The 14688-nt window shown below is 40.9% G+C and overlaps 1 protein-coding gene across 7 annotated transcripts; it reads right to left on the reverse strand.

Moving 5' to 3' along the window:
• Window positions 1-228: 228 nt before the first annotated feature.
• On the reverse strand, window positions 229-13960 carry rmnd5b (required for meiotic nuclear division 5 homolog B). 7 transcript variants are annotated; one of them, XM_079511669.1, is made up of 10 exons: window positions 13825-13960; window positions 11812-12015; window positions 10738-10880; window positions 8742-8879; window positions 8252-8352; window positions 7645-7826; window positions 6233-6398; window positions 5736-5838; window positions 5444-5598; window positions 229-3524 (listed from the first exon to the last, which is right to left on the reverse strand). In XM_079511669.1, the coding sequence occupies exons 2-10, from the start codon at window positions 11948-11950 to the stop codon at window positions 3461-3463; spliced, it is 1191 nt and encodes a 396-aa protein (XP_079367795.1). In that variant the 5' UTR covers window positions 11951-12015; window positions 13825-13960; the 3' UTR covers window positions 229-3460. The 7 variants fall into 7 exon arrangements, with proteins under 7 accessions (XP_079367795.1, XP_079367794.1, XP_079367793.1 ...); XM_079511668.1 differs by having other exon boundaries at window positions 7660-7826; window positions 13889-13925; XM_079511667.1 differs by having other exon boundaries at window positions 13889-13925.
• Window positions 13961-14688: the final 728 nt, after the last annotated feature.

The following is a 14688-nucleotide window of genomic DNA, read 5'->3' on the forward strand; positions in this document are numbered from 1 at the left end:
TTGTGGATATTAATCATACACTGAAAGTCTTGATGAACCAAAAGCACTAATATCCAATATATTTGACAGACTTGCCTGTTTATAACATGAGCTTCATTTCCCCTTTGAGGGAGTAATGTGTCATAAAATAGTGGATGCAATGCAACAATAGCTCCACCAAGTGGTGTTAAAAGGAATTTAACAACCAACAATTCACTGAAAGCTATAATGGCACTCAAAACCCTTGGCTTTTGGAGTATAAAGTTATTATTTTATTTTCAGATGCAAGTATATGAAACATGTTAGAGGATAAATATTTACAATTAAACTTGCATTAAACAAACCATAGCAGGAAAATGCAAACATTGAACAAAAGATATCCAACAGAAGAACAGTACAGAGGCTAGCAGTCTATGTGGAGAGATGAAGATGAAGCGATGAGTGATTGTCAACCAAAGGAGAATAAAATGAAATAAAATAACGCAAACTCAAGTGAAGAGTAAGAAAAAAACAAATCACACAAAATGTGTGCTTTTCCTCAAACCAAATAAACAGAAACTTTAGAAATGGGAAAAAAGACACTAGTTCATCTTAAATTGTAGCTTAAAACCAGTGATATCGTTGCCGCCAGGAAGAATCCTCGTATCTCCGTCCACATTCCAACTTTTTTTCCCCCCACATAAATGAATGCCCTACTTTGTCATACGACTGTCGCATTAAAGTATCGAAAATAATTGTGCTATATTTAAAGAATTCCGAAAGTATAAGCAAAAACTGGGTAAGTAGTCTGCAGGTTTTATAAATACAGAACCAATGAGCAGTATTAACAAGACCGTATGACTAAATATTAACTATATTGGATCCCATTGGTGTGTGTGGTCCACAGTCTACACCCCCCCCCCCCCCCCCCTCTTTCCCTGAAAAGCAACCGTTTTGGACATACAAGGTTCCCACCCAACAGCAACATTGTGTTGCATGGTCAGTGTGAGTGTTTATGCTGGTGCAGCGCTTGACAAACAAATAAGCCTCATTCTTGTGAGGTGACAGCACCATTTTAAAGGGGTTATGTGTGTGTGTGTGTATGTATGTATGTATGTATGTATGTATGCATGCATGTATGTATATGTACACACATATATACATACACACACACACACACACACACACACACACACACTGTATATCAACGATATTGGGCACAAACCTCTTATCTTCATATTTTGACTTTGTTTTTTTAGGGGTTTTATTTTTTTAAATTAATGCCATACTTGTATTGATCATACTACAGTGTCAAAAAAAAGCAAATCTACAAGCTCAAAACACTCCACATCACGACATGTTTTGAGCTTGTACAGTAGGTCTGCTATTTTTTTTATTTGAATTAATCAAATTCAAGTAACAATTTTGAACATAAGGTTTCCACCCAACAGCAATATATACACATAGTTATTGATTCAGTGTGGAATATCTACACAAACTATAGTACATCCTGGCTTGGACCCCCAGGTGTAATCTGAAACGGTGTTTTGGTTGAATAACACAAATTCCAAGAGGGCAAAACGTCCCAATTAGTTAACCATTGGCTTTAACATTCAGTCGTAAAAGTACACCGAATTTGATCATCTTAGCCTGCTTATTAAAAAAATGACACTCCACATGCACTAAAGCAGACAAATAGTATGCTTCGGTGCAAATGTGATATTCATGTTTTCAATAGCACCAGAATGTGTCTTTAGTTTAGCAGGTTCCACTCCCTACCACTCCCTGGTATGAAATCTGCATTAACCCATTTTGGGCAGGAACCCCTTTTGGTGTTTTAAACATTATGTTATAATTTAGCTATTGAAAAAATAGCAGATCTACAAGCTCATAGCGCGAGCTTGTAGGTCTGCTATTTTTGAAAAATCGTGAAAATATTTATTTCAGAAAACTGGAGGATTTAGAAGAATTATTTTAAATTCTGAGGTCAGGCCTAAATGGGTTAAAGTAGTATATTTGTCACCATGTATACAATGAGCCCTGAGGAGATGTATGGATTTTTCAATGTTTCTATTCTGACTCAAACCTGAAATCAAAGCCAAACATTACGCAGCAGCAGCAAGTAGCAGAGGCGTTTTCTATGTGAATATATATTGAAAAATTAGAGCCACAATGATCAGAAGACCTCCCCACACCCGCAACAAGTAAAGCTAAATCACAAGCCTACAGTCACCGCAAGATAGACCTAGATGGCTATCGTCACATTTTTTTTTTAAACTATACGTCTCCAAATCACACTGTGTGCAAAACCGAGGATACACAAGGCAGGACTGCGTAGCTAGCGAGACAAATGGTAAACAAAACCAAGAAAGAATCCTGTCGGAGGTTGTTAGTATTGAAGGTTATGCAGTATTGTCAGTTACGGGCATTGTTTACATTAACTTACTATCTTACAAGTCGTCTCAGCTCTAGCAATGAAGAATAGAAACAAAGCACATTTCACAGTAGTATATTTTTGTTTGTCTTTTTTGTTTTTTTTGTGGTATTTCTGTTAAATACATATACGGAAACAAGACACATGGCTTCCATGAAGAGGATACAACTTGCTGCTGGTGCAGTCGGTCACAAGGCAGAGTTGTGTTTTCGCCAACCGTCTCGTTTAGCGTCCGACCGATTACACCCCCCAAACACCAGCCAGCGCGCCAGCGCGTAGTTTTGAACCCGTGACTTCAAAACTACACGAGGCCTTTATTGTCACCAAGAGGACAAATGCTTCACATTTCACAATCAAAAAGTGTTCAATACCAACTCAGAGTCCTAATGGTTCCCTCCACCAGCAAACAATAACCCTTCAATACAATTTATATGTGAATATAGTCTTCTCTGGACTTAGTTCCTCCGTTATAATAAAAGTTAAATACTATCCTGAAACTGCCTAACCCATACCATGTACCCACTCTATACCATTCATAATCATTCAGCCCATTCAGTCAGAAAGGGTTTAAAAAAAAAATAGGGGGGGGGGGTGGGGGGGGCAGGCGCGGTTGTTCTTAAGCCAACTCAAACTGTTGATAAAACCAAGAAAAAAAACATGATGCAGTACATATACTCTAAAAGTAAAAAGCCTAGAGAACCTTTGCCGGGCATTTGCAAGAATTTAGTTTCAACGAACAATCCTTTTTTTCGGAGGCACTCCTCTCATTAAAAGACGGACTCCTCACTTCATTTCACTCCGGGTCGGAGCTGAGCCGTCCCTACTCGTCTCTGTACACCAGGAGCACATGGAGGGGGGTGGGGTGAGGTGGGGGTCCTGGGTGGAGGAGAAATGGCCATGGGGCCAAAAGGCTCTCCGGGCAGGGGGGAGCACTGCGATACAACCTGGATGCGCACAATAACAGGCCAGGGGACGAGAGCCAAGAGCGGACATAGGGAGGGAGGGAGATAGGGAGGGAGGCCTCCAGGGAAACTTGAGCCTTTTTACACACGAGGAGAGCAAACGCTATCAAAAGTAGATCTGCTTGGCATCTGACGGGTTCTGCTCCATGGGGCAATATGGGCATTTCAGCCTGAGGAGAGACAAGAGGGAAGGATGTGAGAAGTACTTAAAGCAGCACCATGTAAACATTTAAAACTATATACCAGTAGCATATTATGTCCCATAAAATTATAAAGTAAAAATATCTATGCAATATTTATGGACCGTTTGACCGTTATATTCTCGGTCAGTCACACACTATGTGCACGGCGAGTCCAACTAGCTCACACAACGCCTATCGCTGCAAAGTGAGCTTGGTAGACCCGATAATAATTCTAGAACTGCTTGTGATTGACTGAATTCCTACTAAATCACGTTAGTCACACAAAGGCAGAACTTCCAATGAAGGGTGGACTGGCCACATCACACCGCGTCCTCGCCGGACACGCTCGCTTCCAGTTAGATGTAAACAGGGGGTGTAACTAACAAGTGATGTTTTTGTCGAGTGTCACGTCACTTGCACGACTGAGCAGAGACACAGAGAATCTTGGGTAATGAAGGCAAAGACGATGGCTGCCATGTTATTTAATTCCAAAGTGGCGGCTGATACCCAAAACGACAATAGGTCGGCAATAGGCGGCCCGCGGGCCAAAACTGGCCCTCGGAAATTATTTCTGGCCCGCGAGATTATTCTGAGAATTACGTTTTGTTTTTTTTAGGTTTTTTTCCCCCCTTCTCAATATTGGATTGACAGTCCCACATATACAGTACGCTATTATTTATGGCTATAAATGTCTGAATAGAGAATATATTCCCACCTGAAGGATCAGATGCGTATTAAACTTGTATCGATATTGAGAGACCGGAGTGTGCACGAGCAGACAATTAAGCAGGCAGCAGCAGTGCACAGCAGCACACGGTCACACTGGCCCAGTGGAAACTACACATTTTTATAAGGTGCTATTCATGCTTCACGATCTTGTCGTGTAAAATTATATTCTTTGCAAGCAAGCAGCCAAAACGTCACGGCAAAGCCTTTGTGCTTCAAAACGCTTTGCATCGACGAGACCATGCAGGTAGTATAAACAGTTTACTGCAGCTGGAAGGAATCAATCTATTAACGACCAATTTATTCTCCGACCCGAAGGTGTACCAAATATATTCAATCTCCATTCTCACACTGCACCCACACCGCGCAAAGATCTGCAGTGCAAAGTGAACCTACTATCAATCATGGTTATACTTTAGCCTACGCCTGGCAGACGAGGGTAGTTATGAGAATAATAGTAGGCCTATGTGAAATTATTATAATTATAATGAGTTAGGCTCCACTATGGTGGGTGGGGGAACAGCTTGTTTGCAGTTTATTATGCCACTTTACATTTTGATTCATTCTCTGTATCACAAATGTAGGCCTAGCCTACTTGTAAGGCTGTCTGAGAGAGAGAGGGGGGAAAAGCTAGTCTATACAGTTGCCCATTACTGATTATGCCAAATATATGCAGCTTGTTTATTTTGATCCATTCTCTGCCTATCAGGGTGTGGTGGTGGTGCATGGTGACCCAACTGTGCCAACCACCATATGGGTGTGGTCCAAAGGAAAGTGGTCTACCGACTGAGCAACCTGGAAACAATGCTCTGATCAGCAAGTCCCTGGTTCAATTCTCGGACGGACGGACCATTTACCGAACTAGACCTGTACGTGCTTGCCGGCCACCGGCCTACTTGAGAACGATGCAACTTGGGAACCTAATAATACCCGTTCATACGGGTCATAGCACCCGTTTTAAGTATCCGTCTGTGTCCCTTTTGTGCCCATACTGTATATGCAGATGTCTGTATCTGTCTGCCTGTGTCTGAAGAGTGCTGCAGTGACTGTGAAAAGTGGACTGGTTAAGTAATCAATTGGCTGGTGTAATAGGAGGTCATCCACCTACTCTCCAGCTCCACATCTCCTGTCTCTCTCCACTGTCACTGTTCATAAAAAGGCAGGAAATGTTCTTCACTTACTTCCCAGCATTAGTGAGTTTGTTGAGGGCGTCTCTGGAGATGACGTGGCCACAGATAAGCTTCATCGGCGGATTACTCTCCGAGGTCTGCTGCCGGAGGATGGGGCAGGCGAACACCGAGTGATACCAGCACTTCTTCCCCAGGTCAATTTCAATCTACACGCCACCGCAAAGACAAGGTGTGAACAAAGAAATTAATAATAATTCAACTCCATTTTGTTCCATCTGTACACTTTCAGATTTATGGGGGTCCTTGAAATTAAACAAAGGTCGAGAACCATGCATGAACTTACAGGCAGCTCGTCCTTGTGTGTCCACACGCCACTGCATTGTCTCTGTTCTATCACCTGCTTGATGTTCATCAGCACCGGTAAGGCCATGCAGCCTGATGCAAAGCTAAGGAGAAACCACATACAACAATTTAGGCATTTAGCAGACGCTTTTAATCCAGAGCGATTTACAGTAAGCAAGAACACATAATACATAGAAAGAAATAGTCATCAAGAATCATAAGTAAGCTAAGAACCTAACATCCGTTATCCCTCCTTGATAACATAGCACTATACAGTGCTATGCCTACATAAATTGCTATTGAAATAGCTACATAAGGTGAGCCTTTGCATATGCCTGAATATGCCATGTAACCTTTTATCTTAGACAACACTTTTATGTCAAAAAACATCAAAGTGTAGTGCCGTGTAGGAGTCCACCAGAAATATGTGTGGAGAGGAATTGACTGTATAAATGACTATATTTGCTGTGTACTGTAGTGTGTTGATGTGCATCTCACCTAACACTGAGGGGTGACTCTACGGAGAGGCCCAGCAGTGCACAGGCGTCCCTGGTGAAGATGTTACAGATCTCTGCCCACTGGTTGGTCTCCAGCAGGCTGCGGTACGGAGAGTTATCGATGCCGTGACGCAGATATACCAGACTGCCCATTAGAATCTGGATGTCTGGAGATACAGATACAGAAATAGAGAGACAGACACACACAGAGAGAGAGAGAGAGAGGACACACTTTAGGGCAGCAGTTCCCAACATTTTCTTGATCGGGGTCCACTTGAAAAGTTTGAAAGTGTTGGCTGCCAGAATCAGAATCAGATATCATGAGGCACAGTGGTTAAGTAGCTGTCCACTACCGCAGAGTCTAGGCGGGGTTTGAATCCACCGAGGTGCATCCGGCTTTGTCGCGCGTCTATATAAACATTATATAAACATTATTATTAAATAACTCAAACCAACTAAATGGCAAACGCGGCACTCCAAAATAAAAGATGCAAGACTGGCTCAGACGCAATTTCGAACGCTGACACTTTTTCGGCAGCCTTCTTCAGAGCAGGAATTACCGATTAATTGAAAATGTATAACCTTATCGATCGATTAACTAGTTAGTTGACAAGCAGCGTTGTTTTTTTACCTGAAAATCTTAATTTCTCTCAATAATGTCCAAAATAAAAATCTACATTTTGTTGATATACAGAAAGATACAAACGGCATATTAAATTCCTTAATCAAATATTAATTTGACCATTTAAGGTGGGGTGGACATTTTTTTATCCGGCCCACATGTGCATTCCTCGGCCGACAGCATTGATTCACAGAAAACCGCCCAATGATAGAATCGCAGAATTTTCTGTTTCCGTTTGTCTGTTTTTTTTTTAACGGCGATTAATCGATTAACTTTCAGCATTCCTAGGCCACATCTTTTATAGACAAAGCGTGCCATGCAGTGTTGATTTCATCGACTAAAACAATGACGAAAAATGTTCGGCGACCACCTTTTTTCACTGATGAAAACTAAAGGGAAGCTAAACGAAAACTAAGCTATGATGACTAAAACTAAGACTAAATATTTTGACTATTTTGTCAACAAATAAAAACTAGACTAAAATGTTAGGAAGGGACTAGTGGACAAGAGCCACTAGCCACCGGACGAGAGATAAGTAGATCGGCCATTTTCAGCAAGCGTAAAACCAGCCATTATGACGGCATCAAGGCCTGCAAGAAATGCATTTTTGTCGACAAAAAACAACCGTAGATTTAGTCGACTAAATTTGCGTGACATTTAGTCGACTAGAAATAGACGAACACAAAAGCATTTCAGATGACTAAACTATGACTAAAACTAAATTGAATTTTATTCAAATGACTAAGGTAAAAAATAAAAATGTGCTGCCAAAATCAGCACGGGTGCCATGCCTACTGTACCAGTACCTCTCTGGTGCTGGGAGGCGAAGGGCTGGAAGTGTCTGGCGTACTGCAGCGCCTCCAGCTGGTTGTTGATGCCTCCGTTCAGCAGGCTGATGAAGTAGAGCCGGTGCAGCTTGAACTCCAGAGTGCTGTTCAGGTCCAGGAGACGCTGGCGATTCGTCACCGCCCACCTATAGGAACAACACGCGCCATTCATGATGTTACCGTAGGTTGGAGCACACTTCGCTGCAACACTTTTAGCATTGTGGGGTAGTGACTATTTTTTTCCATGACGTCGCAAATGAAAGATGTTTTCTTTTCCTTAAAACTAGATTGATTGCATACAGATGTGGCTTCTACGGGAGCATCAAGCACGTTTTTTACAACCAGGTCACTCATGGTTAACTCTACACCGGATTGTTATGACTGATAATAAAATCTTGATTCTATGCAGAAAACAAAGTATTTTTTTTACTTCCGCTACGGAAGTAAGCTAAACAGTCTCTATTGCAGTGGTTCTCCGTGGTTCAGTTATAGGTGAAGTATAAAATAGAGTTAACGTGGTTCAACTGATTTCAATGCTATAGTGCTCTATAGCGTGAAAGAGAAGACCTACTCTAATGCTGGTCTGAGGTCCTGCATTCTCAAAGCCTCCAAGATCCGGTTCAACTCCAAGAAAGGCTGCTTCATACTCATGTCTATGACGACTCCAGACTCCTGAGAGGAGAGGAGAGGAGAGGAGAGGAGAGGAGAGGAGGGGAGAGGAGAGGAGAAGAGAAGAGAAGAGAAGAGAAGAGAAGAGAAGAGAAGAGAAGAGAAGAGAAGAGAAGAGAAGAGAAGAGAAGAGAAGAGAAGAGAAGAGAAGAGAAGAGAAGAGAAGAGAAGAGAAGAGAAGAGAAGAGAAGAGAATTTTTTTTTTTACATTTTTGAAAGTGTATCGATATTTGTCAACAGAATAATTGATACCAGATGAATGGAAACTATCCTAACGATTATGCAACACAATTGCAAATTTGCTATTAACTCTAAAACGATCGCAATCATGTTATTATGTAATAATCATGAAACACACACACACACACGGCTATTCCATCGTGACTGTTCACCTGGCACAGGTCCTCTGCTACATTCAACATTCCTTGTCTGTACAGGTGCTCCACGATGGTCTCGCTCAGGTATTTCTGTCTTTCTGGGGAGTCCCACACCGTCTCTGCCACCACAGCACTGACCTCTGCGTCGAAATTCTGCAGGAAAATAAATAAAAGGCCAAAAGCTCAGCAGGAATTCCAAAAATGCTCTGTGACCTGGTCATACAAACATCTCTTTGCAACACCTTGGTTAGGGCTGGGCAATAAACCAAAATATATCAACAGAGATATTTAGAACCAAATAATTTTGCTCATATAGGTTAATCAAATAATCAAGAAGCAGGGTTTTATACATTTAAAAAAAAAGTTATACATCAACAAAAGATTACAAGCTCACAATGCTTATTTTGTGAGCTTTTTTTTAAAATAAACCTTAATTAAATCATACATCTGCACACAAACAATGTAAATTAAAGTTGGCAATACCGTAGGTAATTTATGCTTGATGCCTCTTAAATCACCGACATTGCAGACATTGGCCTGCTTTTATTTTAAATCCCTAATTCCCCCAAATCATGGCACAGCCAAATCATCGTGTGTGTGTGTGTGTGTGTGTGTGTGTGTGTGTGTGTGTGTGTGTGTGTGTGTGTGTGTGTGTGTGTGTGTGTGTGTGTGTGTGTGTGTGTGTGTGTGTGTGTGTGTGTGTGTGTGTGTGTGTGTGTGTGTGTGTGTGTGTGTGTGCTCTCGCTCTGTCTGTGTTACATCATAATGCCTGCATCAGATTGTTTTCCAGCTGTCACAAAAGTATATTATCCTCATTTCATTGCACTTTTTTTAGGACAGCTTCTCCCCTGGAAGGGGTGGTAGCAGCAGGACATTAAAGTTAATAAAAATAAGAATTGGCACTGATCAGTCCAGCGGTTTGAGAGATTCACTCGGAGACAGACACACGCACAAAAAAACTATTTTAAGGTGGAACCAAATATACTGAATGCAAACTGAAAAGCACGGATACTTCTATGCCACATTAACTAGTGCCAAATGTTTTTAATTTTCTCGCTTGACAACTAGTCTAGTCATTTCTAGACTCGTCCTGGCTGCGTGTCTGTAATTAACATATTTTAAGACATTGCTGAATTGTGTTGTGGGAAGACTTGACCCTATGGTTGGTAAAGATAGGAAATTTAGATCCAGGGACATTTATAGCCGCTGCAAAACAGTCAACACACCTTTTACATGGATAATATCCATTTCTATCAGTGGTTTTCAACCATTTTACTACTCTAGTACTATAGACGAATAACAGTTTAATTCCAAATTTTATTCTGACCCCTCCACGAAAAGGCCTAGTTGTCCTGACCCCTTATCCATCATTTATACATTATGGGTAATTAGTGTGGACTGTTATTCGTCTATAGTACTCTGCATTTTAGCCACGGACCACCATTTGATGAGGTTTAGTCTCTCAGACCCAAAACTAAAGATGTTTTTGGTCCACAATTCCATGCTGGATTTAGGAGAGATAACAGGCAAACGTTGATCAAAATAACAATTCACCTACATGTTCTAATTGTGTACATTCTTGAAAATTAAGTAATTCAGATGTTTAACAATAATGTAACTCTTGGGAGCGTAAAATGAAACCTTTACGGGTCCATTTGGATTCATTTTACACTCTCAAGAGTGATTGACAAAACTGTGGGATATAAAAAATAAAAGGTCCATTTGGTTACCAACTCTCCATCATTTAGCTGGGGACCACCTGGAACCCTCTCAAGGACCACTGGTTGAAAACCACTGATTTATATGACAGCTGACCAGAGCAATGGGGTAAAATATACAAAGAATAGAAATATGATCGGACAGATCAATACCAATCAGTTACAAAATATGGCTATATGAGAGCAGATGATACGGGACACTACCCTGCCACGGCACGCAGGCAGGGTAATTAAATACATGTATGACAGCCTGTGTAAATTAACTGCTGTGAATTGTCCATCTGTGTCCTTACCCTATCGATGGCTTTGCCCACTTTCGACACGCTGCCGTGGATGTCCTTATGTCGAGAGGCGAGCATCTGTACCGTTTCCTTGATGTTCTTACAACACTGTGCCATTGTTTGAGACAAGACTGATAAATCTGCATCTTGAACCCCTACAGGGGAGAAACAGGTTTGCAAACAGGTTTGCATGTCAAAACAGGGAGAACAATGTGATCAATACGCATGTCGTAGGGCAACACTTTTTAATTATGGTAACTCTTGAAATTCATTACTCTTATTTTGGTCTAGATTGTTCAAACCTGATATTGTTTATGAATCTTATTGGCTAAACGCACGCAATCACCATTTTACCTTTCAAATACTAAGATCAAATTTGTGAGTGTTTAATAGCAATGCAATTTTCCCACAATGATATATGTAAACATATCTACTCATTACGCTCGTGAAAGTGGACCACACTGCACTGGAGTCTATCAAACCGTTTCATATTATACCAATATGATACTAGCTAGTACTAAATAATTAACCCATTACATTTAACCGATACTTAAAAATCCTTTCTTATGGTTAGCTACAAATACTCGTCTCAGCTCACCATGTGTTGTTGTGCGTCTCTAGATGCTGACTAATATGTAAATTACAGTGATTAGAGTGTCAGAATACAGTCCAGTAATCTGTGTGATTTGCAGTCCCAATTTAAGGATACCGTCACCGTCTGACAGAAACCTTGTATGTCAAAATTGTAATGATTTATCTTTCCTTGTTAATTTACTTTGTGGCACACAAAGAAGCAAAAATATGCAAGCTCATAGGTTGTAGATCTGTTATATTTGAGAGAGAGAGATTGGACGTTATGCGGGAACGCCGAGTGGCAAAACACTACGTTCTGGCCTTGACAGCTCATACATCCAAACAGAAAAGTCCCATCTAATCCGATTGCATTAAACAACGTTAAACTCACTTTGCCACTCGATTTGCCACTCACTTTATGCATGCGCATACCCTCTATTAACAAGAGCTTGTGAATAATTACTATTAACTACAGCGGGGTCAGTAATGACCGCTTTGGTGTGCATTTCTTACCGAAGGCGACCAGCTGCCCTCTCAGCTCGCAGACGTTCCTCAGCAGCTCGTCCAGCCGTTCCTCAGACTGGTGGCCGTACATGACAAAACGATGGAGCACCTTCTCCAGCTCCCGCTCCACACACGCACACTGCTCCATGGCTGCTGCTGACTGTCTGGGACACTGACTCACTGGCACGCACACACACACCCCACAACCACCTGCTGCTGGGTCCAACACAAAACAACACATCACAGATTATTGTGAATAGTAATGTTACGATTTACAATTACAATTTAGGCCTTAATCGGACACCGCAATAATATGTACATATTATGTATAATCAATTCTATTATTGGAAATGTGAACAGTCTTTATGCTAGGGATTGTGACAATATGAAAATGACATGACATTTTTATTCCGATTAATGATCAAAATATGCATAAAACTTAAAATGCCACTTGAACCCCCAGCCTCCCTATTCCAGCACGTTCGTCGAAAGATCTGCTGTTTTACATAGGCTGGGGGAGAGAGAGAATGGGCTCTCAAGACACAGAATATTGGGTGATTTTCACATGTCGGCCTCACAACAAAACGATTAGGATTCAACATAATAGCAATATTTTGCACTCATGCGGCAGTAAATGTTGAAATTTGACGTCTCTTAATGAAGATGAGACTAAGGACCACATGTATATTTGCATTTGATATTGCTGCAGAATCACTAGTGGAATTACTCTTGGATTATCAAACATATAATAACACATACAATATAAAACACCATGACAGAGACAGACAAAACATTCCAATACCTCTTCTAGTTCAAAAAAAGAAGCTGTCATTGTCACGATTCTTCAAATACACAAATCGAATCGATTCGATCTGATAAATTCACACTGTCAAAAAATAAGAGAATCCTGGGGTCTTTTTGCAGATGAGGAAAGTCCGAAAACTTGAGTACTGCCATAGTGGCTCTTCTCTTAACTGCACTGTGCACTCTTCACTCCAAACTGAAGCCATTCAAAGTCTGGATAGCAATCTGACTTTTGGTTAAGGTCATGGATTTGATTGTCTATCATCATTTTGATCATGACAACACTAATTATAAGCAAGTGGATAGCACTGCATTAGGCTACTTCATTGTCACCTACCAATTGTTTACAGTGAGTCTGGAAAAACCTGGCAACCCACCCAACCTACGAGTTTTAAAACAACAAAGAACAAACTGCTGTCTTTTCAACCCATCGACCCGCATCGCATCTGCTGTCGTGTTGTAACAATGATCGAACTATGATAAGCCATGGTAGTTGTGTTTTTATCTGACCATGAGGAGAAAAATACAACAGCACAGCAAAATCTCTGTCTGGATCAAAAAGTTTGATTGGTCGATTACTTGGTGGTGATGAGGTTCTAGGGCAGGCCTATTATAAGATATTACATATAGACTGTCACTCACGATGAATAAAAACAAAAATATATATATATAGTCTATAGAGTATTTCATAACATCATTTTCACCTCGTATATATCTTGGACGTTAAACGATACGTTATTAAATTAATAAACATAGTATTCGGTGTTAAAGGGACAATGTAACGCACTCATCAGCCCCTTCAATCAATGGTCATCACTGTAAACATGGAATCTTTGCTACAACCGCTACCGTTGTGTAACCTTAACGTTGGGTGTCTTTCAGTGGACCTACACGCATATTTTCTTATTAAAATATAACGCTGCCACAATAACGCACGTCTCCTCTCCTAAAAAATAAGAACGAAGCTGTAATTTCGCAAACGTAAACAAACATTAAGAACAGTCGCTAGGCTTGACCACAAAAGCTAGCTTGTCGCTAACAGCTAAACAGTTAAAGGTAACGTTACCCAAGCTGCTGAATGACAGGGCCGAAAATGATTACAAGGCACAATGACAACCGTTCTGTCGTCTTCGCTTTGTGTTTTGCCCGCAGCGAAACATATATTCGGTTGTCCGGCTCTCAGTTCGACACCAAAACGTTGAAATAAGCAACACTTACCTGTTTTGCTAGCCACTTAGCAAGCGTTAGCGTTAGCCACTTGCCTGCTATGACAGCAACTCACCACCAGGATGGAGGCGGAACTTCCCGTGTCGCATTCTGCCCCGTGACAAGAGAATTTCAAAGTAAGATTGTATTTGTATTTTAGGCGCATTATGATATAATGCAACAATGTATTAATGCGTTTAAATGTAGCACTGGATTTGTATCATGATTGTCATTATTTATTTCAACAAATTATGTATGGTACAATTACAAATAAAATCCAAATTGCTTAGACTGATGTGGAAAAATATCCTCAAGTGGGATCCGGGGACCCCCAGGGATCCTTGAGGTGGTTCCAGGGGTCCCCAGAAAAAAAAAAGTTAATAAATCCTCAGGCCTTGCAAAGACCATCCTGCAAGGCACCGTACGAGGGGGCAGGAGAAGAGGGAGACAAAAGAAAAGATGGGAAGATAACATCGGAGAATGGACACACTTGAAACTCAGCGAGGCAATGAGAGCTGCCGAGGACAGAGAGGGATGGAGAGAGCTGGTCAACAGATCGTCTGTGGTGCCCCAACGACCCTCCCGGGGTTACGAAAGAAATAATAAATATAGCATCAAAATCGAATCAGTTTAAAGGGATATTTCACTTTCAAAAAAACTTTGTCATCTTATTGATTGATTGATTGATTGAAGTATTTATTAACAGTGCATGCAGAATGGGTACATTTCACATGAAAGCACAATTCAATACAAAGACTGTTACTGTGGACGACATAAAGCATTACACTTGTTTACAACAGGGTCCACAATTTTTAATTCATCAGAACAATTTACAATTTACAATTTACAATTTAGGCATTTAGCAGACGCTCTTAA

Source organism: Electrona antarctica (genome assembly GCF_951216825.1).
Source record: "Electrona antarctica genome assembly, chromosome: 1".
Lineage (NCBI taxonomy): Eukaryota > Metazoa > Chordata > Actinopteri > Myctophiformes > Myctophidae > Electrona > Electrona antarctica.

Excerpts from the sequence above, each read along its gene's own strand:
- rmnd5b (XM_079511667.1), bottom strand. The coding sequence starts at position 13,922 with ATGCGACACGGGAAGTTCCGCCTCCATCCTGGTG. Across the intron at positions 6,399-7,644 it reads GAGAGGTACTGGTACAGTAG|ACATCCAGATTCTAATGGGC; the intron begins GCATGGCACCCG and ends CTGTATCTCCAG. Across the intron at positions 5,839-6,232 it reads GAGTCACCCCTCAGTGTTAG|CTTTGCATCAGGCTGCATGG; the intron begins GTGAGATGCACA and ends GTTTCTCCTTAG.